Here is a 14530-nt window from a genome sequence, read left to right as displayed (position 1 = left end):
TTATTTATATCCAAATACATTATTGTTGGCTTTTAAAAAATATTCTAAATTTATGTGTGTAGAGTTGTACACGTGAACACAGCATCTGAGGCCAGAAGAGGGTTTTGGGCTCCCTGGAGTTAGAATTAAAGGCCTTTGTGAGCTGCACGAAACCGACCTGGAAACTACTCCAGAGACAAGAATATAAAATATCCAGGGGCCGGGCGGTGGTGGTGCACGCCTTTAATCCCTGCACTCGGGAGGCAGAGGCAGGCGGATCTTCGTGAGTTCGAGGCCAGCCTGGTCTACAAAATGAGTCCAAGACAGAGAAACCCTGTCTCAGAAAAAAAAAAAAAAAAAAAAAATCCAGGGATGTAGCCTGCTGTGGTGGCGCACGCCTTTAATTCCAGCACTCAGGAGGCAGGGGCAGGTGGGTCTCTCTGAGTGCGAGGCCAGCCTGGTCTACAAAGAGCGTTCCAGCAGAGCTCAGGCTATTATACAGAGAAATGCTGTCTGGAAAGACAAACAAAACAAAATCCAGCGATCAATTCCTCTACTCCTCTCTCTCCTTCCTTCTCCGCCTCCCTCCCTCCTACGGAGATGAAACTGAAGACGCTGAGGTTACACCACACTGCTCACTTAAATAGTAACAACTTCAGAATATTTTTAAGGTTGAAGGTAATATTATATTGGTTATTTCCACTTCAGCATTATTTAACAAGTGAAAAGCACCTTGGAAAACATTATGAAACTGGAACGCGTCTTCAACAGAAAAAGTGAAAAACAACTTGAACTACCCAGGGCCCGCCTCCACAAACTGGGGGCCTTCCGTCGCCGGAAGTGGGCTCGGAAGTAGCGCTCCGCCCGCGGCCTGCCGGGACTTGTAGTTCGAGTCCTCGATGATGCCCAGGAGTCCTGCGTTACCAGGTGTGGGTCCTACCTACGCAAGAGGTGAGCAAGGCTAGGCTGCCTCAGGGGCCAGTTGCGGTATATTGTTCCAAATGAGGGGCGTTGCCACTCGGAGCCAGGCTCAGAGGCTAGGAAGGCGCCAAGCGGCAGTAGCCCCACGTGCGAGCAGCCGCGTTACCCCCAAGTCACGCCCCAGGACAAGGCCACCCCCACGGAGGCCAGGCCCCTAAGGCAGAGCAAACTGCGCCTCTGAAGACACCCTCTTTCTCAGCCAAGCTCTGGCCTGGGTAGGTCTGAGGACTAAGTGGTTGGCTTCCGCTCCAGTCGAGTGACTTGACCTTTTCCAAAGATGGTATATTGGTGGACATCTGGAGATCATGAGGGGCTCCTGAGAGAGACCCCTAAGAGATCCCGAGGGGTACTGAAGTTTATGCTGCGCAGCACTGTCCCCTGCATCCTAGAAACCAATTAGATTTTTGAGACGAAGGTCAGGCGAGGGGTGTTTGTAGCTGGAATACACGCGGAGAGAAGTTGCACAGAACCTGAGAACGCCTCCAGAACTTCAGAACAGAAACCGGGAAGTGTCAGGAGGTGGGCAGGACCCGGAGAACTATCTTTGGAATAATCTGCCCTTTGCTGAGTATATGACCAAGCTCAAGGTGATTCGGAGGGCCCTTCACCAAAAGCGCCTCACCTCTGAGCTAGCTAAATACAGCTTTTCTTAGAATAAAATAGGACATCAGCATGAAGCCCTTGCCTAGAGTCAGATCGTATACCTCATGGTATTTCTCTTTATTGCCAAGCGCCATTGTGAAACTGGGTATTTTATACAGAGGGGAACAAGAGCACTGGGGATTAAAATATAAGTAGCAATGGGATCAACAGGTTCAGCGTAGGTGTGTGCGGACTGTGAAGTGCCACTTTAGCTCTCACCACACTGTCTGGCCACCATGTGGAGTACGTCTCAAGACATCTAACCACGCCCTTCTACTGGAAGACTCTATACAGCCTATTTGCCCCGTCAGGCATTTCCCTCATACGTGTTACCTCTCCATTGCTAAATTGCTAAGAATAGTATATCTTGGGTAACGAGTTTGTAAGGGGCGAAGATTGATTTCTGCTCACAGGTCAGTCATTTTAATCTAACATCGCTTGACCCTTTTGGACCTATGACACAGTTTTGTTCACCTCGTGTGGGAAAGACCTGAAACACCCCCACTGACCTAAATGCTTTCTTTCCTTTTTTTTTTTTTAAATTTATTTTTATTTTTCCCTGTTTGTTTGCTTTTTGAGAGAGTTTCTCTGTGTAGCCTTGGCTGTCCTGGACTCACTTTGTAGACCAGGCTGGCCTCGAACTCACAGCGATCCGCCTGCCTCTGCCTCCAGAGTGCTGGGATGACGGGCGTGCGCCACCGCTTCTATCATTCTTACCATAATTCCATCACAGTACTTATAAAGTGGGCGTGTTGACTAGTGTCAGCCCAGAAACCATGAAGTCGTGTGCACTAGATTCAGAGTGAACATTTATTCAACAGCAAAGCAATGCCTCGCCACAGGAAGTCTGAGACATACTGCCCCACCAGACAGCCTCCTGGAGAGGATGAAAACATCGCTGCACTCCTTTAGTGTGCGGGCCCTGCTCAAGGCCCTGGGGAATGCATGTCAGCTTTCTGTGGCGAGGAACTTCAGTGGGAGTGGCATGGACCCAAGAAAATGAGCAAAGTCATATAAAGAGCATGGAGAAATTAAAACCAGGCTAGTGACAGTGTGCCCTGGATCACATGGTGCGAGAGTACTTCTTCTGGGGGCCAGCAGCCTGGCTGAGACCTGAGTGATCAGGAGCCGGGGGTGAGGTGTAGGAAAGGAACACCCTGCAGAGGAGACTCAGGAAGCTAAGTGAAAAAAAAATAATAATAATTGGACTGCATTTTGAGTTACCAAGTATCGAGGCCTTAGGTGGTATCCTTTGTTCTTATCACTAAATTGTGTTTCCTAGGAGAGTCAAGTCTAATACAAATTCTATGGCGAATCTTCAAGAGAAAGGCCTTTAAGAAGCTGGAGAGGTGACTCAGAGGCTTAGAGCACCCATGGCTCTTGCAAGGTCAGTTCCCAGCACCCACACGGTGCCTCACAGCCAGCCATAACTCCAGCTCGGGGGGATTCAAGGATCTCTTCTCGCCTGTGGTGCACAGACATGAAATACTTACACTTACACACATGAAATAAAAACATCAAAAAAAGAGAGAATGAGAGAGAGACTTCAGGGTTTACCACAGCGGGTTTCCTAATTTTGGAAGAAATGGCAGTCAGTCTCTGGAAGTTGAGTTTATACTGTGAATCTTCAAGAAGTGCACAGAGATGGTGAAATAGATTCCTTCAAAAGTGAGAAGCATCTTGCCATTTTTCCAAAAACCACAAATTATGGTGACTCTAAAGTTATTTCAGAAACATTGAAAGTGAAAAAAATATTTATTCTTTGAGATGCCAAGCCAGATGACCAGGCAGGACCCCTCTGAGAAGCTGTGTAAGGAGCCTCAGGAGGGGAAAAGGTCTCTTTGTAACTGAAGAAAGAACTAAGGGAAAAGGAAGGAGGGAGGCGTGGCATCCCATAGAGCAATGCGCAGACAATCCTCAAGTTAAGCTCACTCCTGATGAAGCTGAGCCAGTAACTGCAGCGCCCCCTGGTGGGGCAACGTGCCAAAATGCCCAGTTCAAAGACTCTTCAGTCCCCTTTGAGTGTAACAGTAAAGACATTTGTAGCTGGGAGTCACCATTAGTCACTTGGAGTCTTCAGAGAGACCACACAGAGGACTCCTGTAACTGATGGCTCGGGTGGCCATCACCAGCACAGATGGTCCCGTCGTCAAGAAAATCCTTACCTCAAGAGAAACTCTGTACATTCGGTCAGTGTGGTGAGGACTCATTCAGAACTCACGACTAATGCTTCATCAGAGACCGCCTGAAAGGAAGAGGCTGCGGGCGTGGCGCTGTGGGAAGGGCTTCCCCTGCAGCTCCAGTCTCTTTACCCAGCAGGCAGGCCCCATGGATGAGAAGCCGTACAAGTGTGACAGGTGTGGCAAGGGCTTCACCAGGAGCTCAAGTCTGCTTGTCCATCAGGCAGTCCACACCGGGGAGAAACCTTATAAGTGTGACAGGTGTGGGAAGGGCTTCAGTCAGAGCTCAAAGCTGCACATCCACCAGAGAGTGCACACTGGAGAGAAGCCCTATGAGTGTGAGGAGTGTGGCATGAGCTTCAGTCAGCGGTCGAACCTGCACATCCACCAACGTGTGCACACGGGAGAGAGGCCCTACAGGTGTGGGGAGTGTGGGAAGGGCTTCAGCCAGAGCTCCAACCTCCACATCCACCGGTGCACGCACACTGGAGAGAAGCCCTACCAGTGCTGTGAATGTGGGAAGGGCTTCAGCCAGAGCTCGGACCTCCGGATCCACCTCCGGGTGCACACTGGGGAGAAGCCCTACCACTGTGGCAAGTGTGGGAGGGGCTTCAGCCAGAGCTCCAAACTCCTTATCCACCAGAGAGTGCACACGGGAGAGAAGCCTTATGAGTGCAGCAAGTGTGGGAGGGGCTTCAGCCAGAGCTCAAACCTCCACATCCACCAGCGGGTCCACAGGAAGGAGCTCCATTAAGTTACATGAGCCCACTCAGGAGTTCAGAATACTGCTATTGTAAAGATAAATACTTGTCATGGCTGAGGGTGCGTATCAGTGGCGAGAGCTTGCCTAGCATGTGTAAGGCCCTGGATTTCAGCTCTAGTACCGCCACATACAAAGTTTCAGCAGGGTGAAGTGGCACACGCCTGTAATCCCAGTGCTCTGGGAGGCAGAAACAGGTGGATCACTGTGAGTTCGAGGCCAGCCTGGTCTACAAAGGGAGTCCAGTACAGCCAAGGCTACACAGAGAGACCCTGCCTTGAAAAAACAAAAACAAAGTTTCCATTACAAAGCTAAGTTTCCAGTGTAATACTTCGTGTGTGTCGGAGTGTGTGTGTGTGTGTGTTCCTGCAGAGAGGGGTACCTGTGTTGCACACGTGTGTGGAGGCCAGAGGTCTCCTTTTTGTTTGAGGCTGGGGGCCTGTCACTCATGGTTTGCAATGTCACCAATTAAACTAGGATTGAGTTCTGAGGAGCTATCTCCACTTCCCAGCTCACCACAGCTAGGATGACGGGTGTCTGCCACCACATCCAACATTTTTATGTGGGTTCTGTTTCAAGTTGGTGAGATAAGTGCTGTTTCAAAACTGATAATAAATTACCAAGAAAATCTAGCTCCCAGATAACTTTCCTGGTGTGTTTTTATGAGAAATTAAGGAGTAGGGACGGGAGAGCAGAGCAGGTAAGGGTGCTGCCACCAAACTGACGGCCTGAGTCCGAGCTCCAGGACCTGAATGGTGGGATGAAGGAACCCTCTCCGCAAGGTTTCCTCTGACAGCAGAGAGGGGGGAGGAGGGAGAAATTAAAACAAACAAACAAATAAATAAAAAAGGAAATAAATTAAGCCCAGGATGATGGCATAGCCTTTACTCCCAGCACTTGGAAAGCAAAGATAGGAGGATCTCAGCCTGCTCTACAGAGTCCAGGACAGCCAAGGCTACACTGAGAAACTTTGTTTGGAAAAAAACAAAAACAAAAATAAGCAAACAAAACAAAAAGGCCGGCATTCATCAGGAGCTTGTGAAAGGGTTCTCTATCCCCAAAAGGAGCCACTTCCCAGCTACGCATCCTCTTAAAATCTGCATAATCTGTCCACCTGAGTCTGTTTCCACTGTTCTCCCCCGCTTCCTAGCCCTGCCATGTCCAGTCTGCTTGCTTTTCTCTCAGCTCTAGACTCTTCCAGATGCCTCTGGCTATTGTCTCTCTTGTCTACAATAAAACCTTACCCTAATGGAGTAGTTTTGTTGGTAGTTCTTTACTGAACCCTCTCAAATACACATAGCAGCATCCTACCTCAGAAACAAAATCTAGGAGCTGGTAAGATGGGTTTGTAGGTTTTTTGTTTTGTTTTTTCGAGATAGGATTTCTCTGCATAGCCTTGGTTGGTCTAGACTCTCTTTGTAGACCAGGCTGGCCTCAAACTCAGAGATCCACCTGCCTCTGCCTCCCAAGTGCTCGGATTAAAGGCGTGCGCCACCACACCTGGCTAAAATGGTTTAGTAATTAACACTTATTTTGGCAGAGAATGCAGATTATCGGGTTCCCAGTACCCACATGGTGGCTTACAACTATCCTAACCCCAGTTCCAGGAGGTTGGCAAAATGTCCTGGACTCGCTTTGTAGACCAGGCTGGCCTGGAACTCACAGAGATCCACCTGCCTCTGCCTCCCAAGTGCTGGGATTAAAGGCATGCGCCATCACTCATTTCATGGCCCAACAACATAAATTTCTACATACTAGTAATACACAAATAAAAAATAATTTGTGTAGGCGGGCACCGGCAGTGGCACATGCCTGTAATCCCAGCACTCCAGAGGCAAAGGTAGGCAGATCTCTGAGTTCGAGGCCAGCCTGGTCTACAAAATGAGTCTAGGACAACCAGGGCTACACTGTCTCAAAACCCTGTCTCAAAAAACAAAAACAAAACAAACAAAAAAACCAAAGGTTTAATCATAACAGGGATGAACCTAATTTGTGTTTACTATGCGATGGCCTTAAAACCTAAGATGGAGGCAAGCCGGTTCATCAAAAGGTATTCTCTTCATTGAAATAGCACAAAGACTAAATAATCACGAGTAATAATTTTTAATGTATATAAGAGCCGGTTCAACAGGTAACGTGCTTGTCACGCCAGGTGAGGACCAATTTCAGACCTCCGGCATGCACTGAAGAGAAAGCTCTAGGGCCAGAGAGAACAGGTAAATGCTTCCGCCAACGCAAACGAGGAAGGGTTACTATGTCAGTTACTACCGTGTTAATAGCTGCGTGCATGTGGAGTAGATTATTTAGCTTCAAATCACTTGAAAAGTGACCTTCTTGATTTATAAGTTTGTTAAAACACTTCATCAAATTATTACATTTAACGTGGAATTTGGGGTGACCTAAATCTGTCATCCCAGGCCAGTCACTCAAATATACCTCCAGGATAAATTCTCTCTTTGAAGTTATGTTTGCACCAACAACTTAGAGAGGAAAAGGGGCCCAGTGTGAAGGGGCACGGGTTGTCACCGCAAGCCTGGTGGTCTCACGTTTACACTTCCATACACCTCCTCTGACGGGCCCGGGAACTAGGATCCAGTTTACCGGTGTGGTGTATAGTAACTTGACTGGCTCACTTCCGGGCGCCAGCTCTACGAACTTCCGGCATCCGGTTCTATCCACCGGGCGGCGTAGCTCGCACTAGGCCTAGCGCCCTCCATTATCAAGTATGACGCAAAGGCCCAGACACACCACAAACCCAAAAGTACAAGCGCTTGAAGGTAGAGGAGTCAACATGACGGAAGCAAGTGCCGTGGCCCGTACCGTTCCGTCCCTGCGCCGCCTCCCGAAACCCCCGGAGGCGCGTGCGCCTTACGCACAGGGCCCTGGCTGTTCGTGGCGCAGCTCGCCCGGCGCGCTCTCACTAAGGCGCCAAATTGCGCTCCCGCGCGCCGGCGAGACTTGCACTGCGCGTGCGCACGAGCAAGGGCTTGCAGTCTCCACGCCGCACGCCAGGGGGCGAGCTGTGCCCTTCCGCGAAGTTTACAGTGCTGCGCGTGCGCAGAAACGGCCGCGCGCCAGAGTCCGGGGGGACGCTTGCGACCCCGCGGGGGGAAAAGCATAGTGACAGCCGGGTTCTTACCGGAGCCCATATCTACGTGGCGTTGGAGATCTAGGTGGAAGTAGCAGTGATGATAAAACGCCCAACAGAAAGTCTAGATTAAAATGCAAACGAGAGAAAGTGGCTGGAGTACTCGCCTAGCACCCGGGAGACACTGGCTTCCCTTCCCAGCACCTCAAAATGAAAGCACGGAGAAAATGACTCAGCCTCAACTCCTAAGGCGACTTAGGAACCGAACTATACAAACTTTAGGAGGCGCATGCGCGTCAGACCTCTCTCCTTTTCCCTGGTTGGACGCTGGAAGGAAGGATGAGTCATTTTGTCAGTGTTGTCGCTCTTTCTACGTCTGCTTTAACCGTTGGGGTCAGATCCGGAAGTGTAGGCTGAACAGAGTATGCAGTTTCTGTCCCGACAGATGGGCGCATGCTCTGTCTTGTTAGAAAATAATACCACCGTTCAGAATGCAAAGAGAAAATAAATAAATAAAGTGCATGAGTTTTCAAAAAACAATACTAAAATTTTCCCTGGCTTGGGCTTGGAGGAGAGTTCAATGGTAAGACTGCTTGCCAAGTATGTGCAAGTCAGATTCTAGATTCGCTTAAAAATTATTAAATATTAGAATTCAGGGAAAATAACTGAGTAAAATAGCAGCACAAGCCAGGCATAGTAGCTCATGGCTTTAATCCCAGCATTTGGGAGGCAAAGGCAAGCAGACCTCTGAGTTTGAGGCCAGCCTGGTCTACAAAGAGAGGCCAGGACAGCCAAGGCTACACAAAAGCCCTGTCTCCAGGAACCAAAAACCAAACAAAAATAAAAGGCAAAGCCAAAAATATTAGTAAACTGAATATTTGGAATTTAGGGAGTAACATACTTTTAAATATTCACATTGTTTGACTACAGTTTAGACTCCCAGATAGGACAGGACTATTGTTTTTTCGTTTGGTTTTTGAGAAAGGGTTTCTCTGTGTAACCCTGGCTATCCTGGAACTCACTTTGTAGACCAGGCTGGCCTTGAAATCAGAGAGTCCAGGACAGCCAAGGCTACACAGAGAAACCCCGTCTCAAAAAAATCAAACAAACCAAACAAAAACAACAACAACGGGTCAGCCAACAAAACAAAATGACAGCAACCCAAAAATAAATAAATAAAAAATGATGACAGCAACCCTAGTCAAAGGAACAAAAGCCTTCTTATAGCGAACTGGGGACATCTAAGAGGGTGTGCTGTCTTCTACTTTGGGTGCACTAAGGAGCAATCACAGGGGGCATAAGCTGATAGGCTGGAACTGAGTGGCCAGTCACCCAATCCATTAGGCCATATATGGTCACATTAGTGGCTGACTGGATCAGACCTTGACCCACCTACCCCCCTACACACATACACTTGTGGACTGGTGGGGCCAGTGCCTGTATGTGACTTCTACCGTGGGCCTTTTAGCAGTGTCCCTCCTGTCACTTTAAAGTGCCATCCATAAGCTTGGAGTTATGATATACACCTGAAATCCAGGTATCAATAGTGGAGAGTGTCCTATACACACACATACACACACACGCACACGCACACGCACATGCACACACACACAAGAGAGGGGGGGAGCGGGCTCGCACGCAGGCCTGAGGTACTGCTTAGAAAAGCCTACTTGCAAGGGGAACCCTTGACTGGCCTTAGGGAACTTATATTGTATAGGTGTACCCTAAACTGATACAAAATTTACTCTAAATAATAAAAGTGATTTGTTGTGCATACATTATGCAAGCAATTTGCTTTATGCTGAATAACTACTGAATTAGTTTCTTCCTTTTGTTAGGATAAAATACTCTGACAAGGGCTAGAGAGATGGCTCAGTGGTTAAGAGTCACCTTAAGTCACCTGCTCTTCAGAGGTCCTGAGTTCAATTCCCAGCAACCATACGGTGGCTCACAACCATCTATAATGAGGTCTGATGCCCTCTTCTGCAGGTAAAGCACTCATACAATAAATTAAAAAAAATTTTTTTTTAAACTTTAAAAGTGTTCTAACAAAAGCAACATAAGGAAGGTTTGGGAGTTTTTTTGTTTGTTTGTGCTCACAGTTCCAGGTTATTCATAGTTTATCATCCAGGTGCAAATTGATTTATTATACTAAGAAACCTTAAGATGGCTGGGCATGGTAGCACACACCTTTAATCCCAGCACTGACTGGAGGCGGCACAGGAGGGACGGTGGTGTTTGAGGCCAGCCTGGTCTGCATAGAGTCCAGGGGATGTTACTGCTGTTGTGTTACTAACTTGGTCCTAATGTGCCATCAAATTCCCTTCTAAATACTTGTGTTTATGCCCATAGATTAGTGCTACTATTTGTAGCATATTTGTTTGAGTTTTCTATTTTGTTTTGGTTTTTCTTTTTTTTGTTTTGTTTTGTTTTGTTTTTTTGTTTTTTTCGAGACAGGGTTTCTCTGTGTAGCTTTGGCTGTCCTGGATTCCCTTTGTAGACCAGGCTGTCCTTAAACTCACAGAGATCTGCCCTGCCTCTGCCTCTAAGTGCTGGGATTAAAGGTGTGGGCCACCACGCCTGGCTTTTTTTCTTTTCTTTTCTTTTCTTTTTTTTTTTTTTTGAGACATCGAACTCAAAGTGATCCGCCAGCCTCTGCCTCCCAAGTGCTAGGATTAAAGGCGTGTGCCGCCACCACCTGGTTGAAATGATTTTTTTTCCCAGAGCTGAGGACCGAACCCAGGGCCTTGCGCTTGCCTAGAAAGCGCTCTACCACTGAGCTAAATCCCCAACCCCAAAATGAATTTTTTAAATGGGAAAACTATGAATAAAATGTGTTTCTTATATCCAGACACCAGGCCATCCCTTGCAGGCAAGCAGGACAAAGATGAACTGAGCAAATGTCATGACTCACTGCTCGAGAAGCGATTGGACTACGTTCACTAAGCCGCTGGGAGCTGCAGCCTGGCCAGTTCCCTGAAGGGAGGACACAAATTACAGACCTTAAAGCTCATACACTGGACTAGGAGGAAGTTGCCCTCAGAGGATTCCACAGATCTGCAATGCTCAAGCATCCTACGGTTTGCTTTAGTAGTGCGTGTGGTGGTGTAGGACTGCAGTCACAGTACTTGGGAGGTAGAAGTAGGTAGTTCTGGAGCTCAGGGTCATGACAGCTACAAAGTGAGCTCAGGGCCAACCCGTGACTTGAAAGCATTTAAGAAAAAATAGTACAAAACTAAAATACTATGGGGCTCCGTGGCATAAGCTTTTAATCCCAGCACTTAGAAGGCAGAGGCAGGTGGATGTCTAAGTTCTAAGCCAGCCTGGTCTACAGAGTGAGTTCCAGGACATCCAGAGCTACATGGAGAAACCCTGTCTTGAAAACAAAATGACAACAACAACAACAAAAACACATACAAACAAAAAGCCCCCAAAACCATGTACCCTACTTTTGAGCTACAGCCCCCTCCCCCTTAGGTTGCAGCAGACAACTTACTGATCAGTACATACATGTATGAAAATCAGCCAGTCATGGTGGTGCACACCTTTAATCCCAGCACTCCAGAGGATCGCTGTGAGTTCAAGGCCAGCCTGGTCTACAAAGTGAGTCCATGTCAGCCAGGGCTACACAGAGAAATCCTGTCTCAAAAAAAACGAAGAGAAAAAACAAACAAACAAACAAACAAAAAACCCATGCTGCTTTCAAGGAACTTAATTATATCCCCCAAATAAGGCTAAATATTTATAGGAATTTTTTAAAAACCTAGCATCCAATAAAAGTATCAAATTAATGTGGTAGGACTCCCCTGTAATCCCAGCAAGAGGCCGGCATAATACGTTCTGGGACAGCCTGAGCAACAAGCAAAACTTCATCTCAAACAAAACAAAACTTACTAGGGGCTGGAGAGATGACTTGGTGGCTAAGACCAGATCCCAGGTTCAGTTCCCAAGACTCATGTAACAAGCTGGGTGCCCTGAACATGCCTGTAACTCCGGCTCCCAGTGGAGCAAAGATAGGAGGTTATTGGCTTAGGGAAAAAAAACAAAACAAAACAAGAGTGAGCCCCAGGTTCTGATAAAGACCCTGATGCAAAGAACAGTAGAGAGGGATAGAGAACACCCTCTTCTGTCTCCACACAGACCTGAAGAGCCCATGGCACCCTCACACTCAGATGGAGGAAGAGGGCTGGGGAGATGGCGCAGCAGTTAAAGTTAAGAGCATTTGCTGTCCTTGCAGAGGACCTGAGTTTGGTTTCCAGAACCCACATAGCGGCTCACAATCATCTGTAACTCCAGATCCAGGCGATATGACGCCCTCCAGCAACCTCTCCTGGTACCAGACACACACAAGGTACACAAACATAAATGCAGGCAAACACTTATACACATGAAATTTACAGCCTGGTCTACAAAGCAAGTCCAGAACAGCCAAGGCTAACACAGAGAGACCCTGTCTCAAAAAAAAAAAAAAAATCTGTCTCTATGTAACCCTGGCTGTCCTGAACTCACTTTGCAGACCAGGCTGGCCTTGAACTCATAGAAATCGGCCTGCCTCTGCCTCCCAAGTGCTGGGATTAAAGGTGTCCACCACTACCGCCCAGCCACTCCAATTAGTCTTAACTGGAAGTTTAGCCTTCATTGAATTTGGTTGGAGTGGAGGTAGGTTCTAGTCCGCTCTCAGATTTGAAGTCCTCCTGCCTCAGTCTTTTATTTTACCTTCATTTATTTGTTGCTTTGAGACAGCGAGTCTGACTGTGTAGTCCTGGCTGTCCTGGAACTCACTTTGTAGACCAGACTGACCTCGAAGTCAGAGATCCACCTGCCTCTGCCTTCGGAGTGCTGGGATTAAAGGCATGAGCCACCACTCGGCTGCCTCAGCCTTTTAAACTCTGGAATTCCGTGTGTGCTGTCTGCTCCACCTGAGCAGAAGTGGTAGGTGAGAAGCTGGTAAGGGCTCTGTAAATTCAAGCCTGCAGCAGCTTTCGCTCCCCTAAGTGTCTGCCACTGCAGACAGGAACAGCAGGCAGAGGCAACCGCAGTTGTGCCTTCTAATGTTACCATCGCTGGGCAGACTTTCCTTACTAGGTCCCTTGACCCTTGCCAGCCATCAGCATTACAGCCTGAGGTCAGAGATCCTTGGACCTGAAGAAATGTAAGCTCTCTGGAGCTCTTGCTTGTTGGGACCAGGCCCTGCACGTTCTCACTTGACCACTTAGTTGGTTTTTTTTTTTAATCATCTCTCTGTTTTCTTGCCATCTGTTTCCTTTTTCTCTTCCTGCCCAGCCACGCTGGAACTGTTAACTATTCTTTACTTGTCAAACACCTTGTGCTTGACTCTTTCTATAACTCAGTGGTGACAACTCAAGAGACCTATCTCTGCCAGGATGTAAGCCTTCGGGGTCCGATACCACTCAGGACCCAATGGGCCTGGGGGTGGGGCGTTCAGCATCACCTATGCACCATGGACACTGCTATGGGAGTCTCTCAGGCCCCCTCAGCTTCTTTAACAATTAAATGGCAATTGCTTACTCTCTGAGCTTAGATGCCATTGCCCGGGCTTGGAAACTGGGCACTGGTGACAAGCTGGGTTACTTGAGAGCCTAGCAGCAGACACCAGATGCCTGGCAGGAGCACTGGGGCCTCTTTAGTTAGAAGCAATGGCTGCCCACGCTTCACTTTAGGAGCTGAGGTACAAGGCTCAACAAGCTGAGCTTTGTAGTAGCCCCAACTAGGCACGAAAGACCAGGCATGAGTTGCTGGGGTGGCCTCTGGGGCTGCCCGGTCGGTCCTCTTCAGCTGTGAAGCAGGGACACTCGCTCTCCTTAGCTCTCAAGCCTCTACTCTTTCAGGTGTCAAGCCACCATGGCTCCACGGCCTCCACAGCTCCACGGGCTCCGCGGCTCCACGGCTCCACGGCTCCACGGCCTCCACTGTCCTTGCATGCCAGCATCCTTCACTGCCTCTTAGTGTTATCAGTTCAGCGCACACTGCAGAAGGCAGGCGGAGAAAGGCCTCCTGGGAGTTATCCAGCTTGATGAGGCAACATCAGGGAGACGCACGGAAGAGCCTCCCAACCAGCTCGTTTTATGCCACACTGCATGCACACCACAGAAAAGACCAGGAGGCTAAACTGGGCGTGGTGGCGCACGCCTTTATTCCCAGCACTCGGGAGGCATAGGCAGGTGGGTCACTGTGAATTCAAGGCCAGCCTGGTCTACAAAGTGAGTCCAGGACAGCCAAGGCTACACAGAGAAACCCTGTCTCAAAAAACCATAAAAAACAAAACAAACAAACAAAAAGACCAGGAGGCCAAGGAAATTAATGAGCCCAAGATACTGTCTGCAACAAACTTAGCAGGCCAGGCATACTATGGCATGCCTGAAATCCTGTCACTCAGGAGACGGTGACAAGAGGTAAGTAAGTACACTCACCTTCCAGGCAAGTCATGGCTGCATTGGAAGATCTTGTCTCAAAAATACAGTATTAAATAAAGCATATCCAAAGGAGTTACAAATTTTTTCAAGATTATGTAGCCGGGCGTGGTGGCACACGCCTTTAGTCCCAGCAGTCGGGAGGCAGAGGCAGGTGGATCACTGTGAGTTTGAGGCCAGCCTGGTCTACAAAGTGAGTCCAGGACAGCCAAGGCTACACAGAGAGACCCTGTCTCGAAAAACCAAAAACAAAACAAAACAAAAGGTTATGTGTGTAACTATGTGCAGTGGTTCCGGCCTAGAACTAGAGACTCCTGACATATTTCTGGGACTTGAACTCTGGTCCCCTGGAGGAGCAGCGCAAGCTCTCCAGCGCTGAGCCACCTCCCCAGGCCCCCAATGGACATTAAAACCAGACAAGGGCTTAGGAGTCGATGATTGGAGAAGGGCAGAGCAAAGTGAGTAATAA

The 14530-nt window shown here is 48.3% G+C and overlaps 1 protein-coding gene across 1 annotated transcript; it reads left to right on the top strand.

The window, feature by feature from the left end:
* The first annotated feature begins 824 nt into the window (after positions 1 to 824).
* ZNF239 (zinc finger protein 239) lies at positions 825 to 5795 on the top strand. Its single transcript, XM_084765722.1, has 2 exons — positions 825 to 930; positions 2885 to 5795. The coding sequence occupies exon 2, from the start codon at positions 3829 to 3831 to the stop codon at positions 4534 to 4536; it is 708 nt and encodes a 235-aa protein (XP_084621848.1). The 5' UTR covers positions 825 to 930; positions 2885 to 3828; the 3' UTR covers positions 4537 to 5795.
* The last annotated feature ends 8735 nt before the right edge of the window (positions 5796 to 14530 follow it).

This window comes from Acomys minous (genome assembly GCF_964271855.1).
Source record: "Acomys minous genome assembly, chromosome: 17".
NCBI classification, from domain to species: domain Eukaryota; kingdom Metazoa; phylum Chordata; class Mammalia; order Rodentia; family Muridae; genus Acomys; species Acomys minous.
Note: the sequence above shows the minus strand (reverse complement) of the source record. Positions and strands in the feature narration are given on the sequence as shown.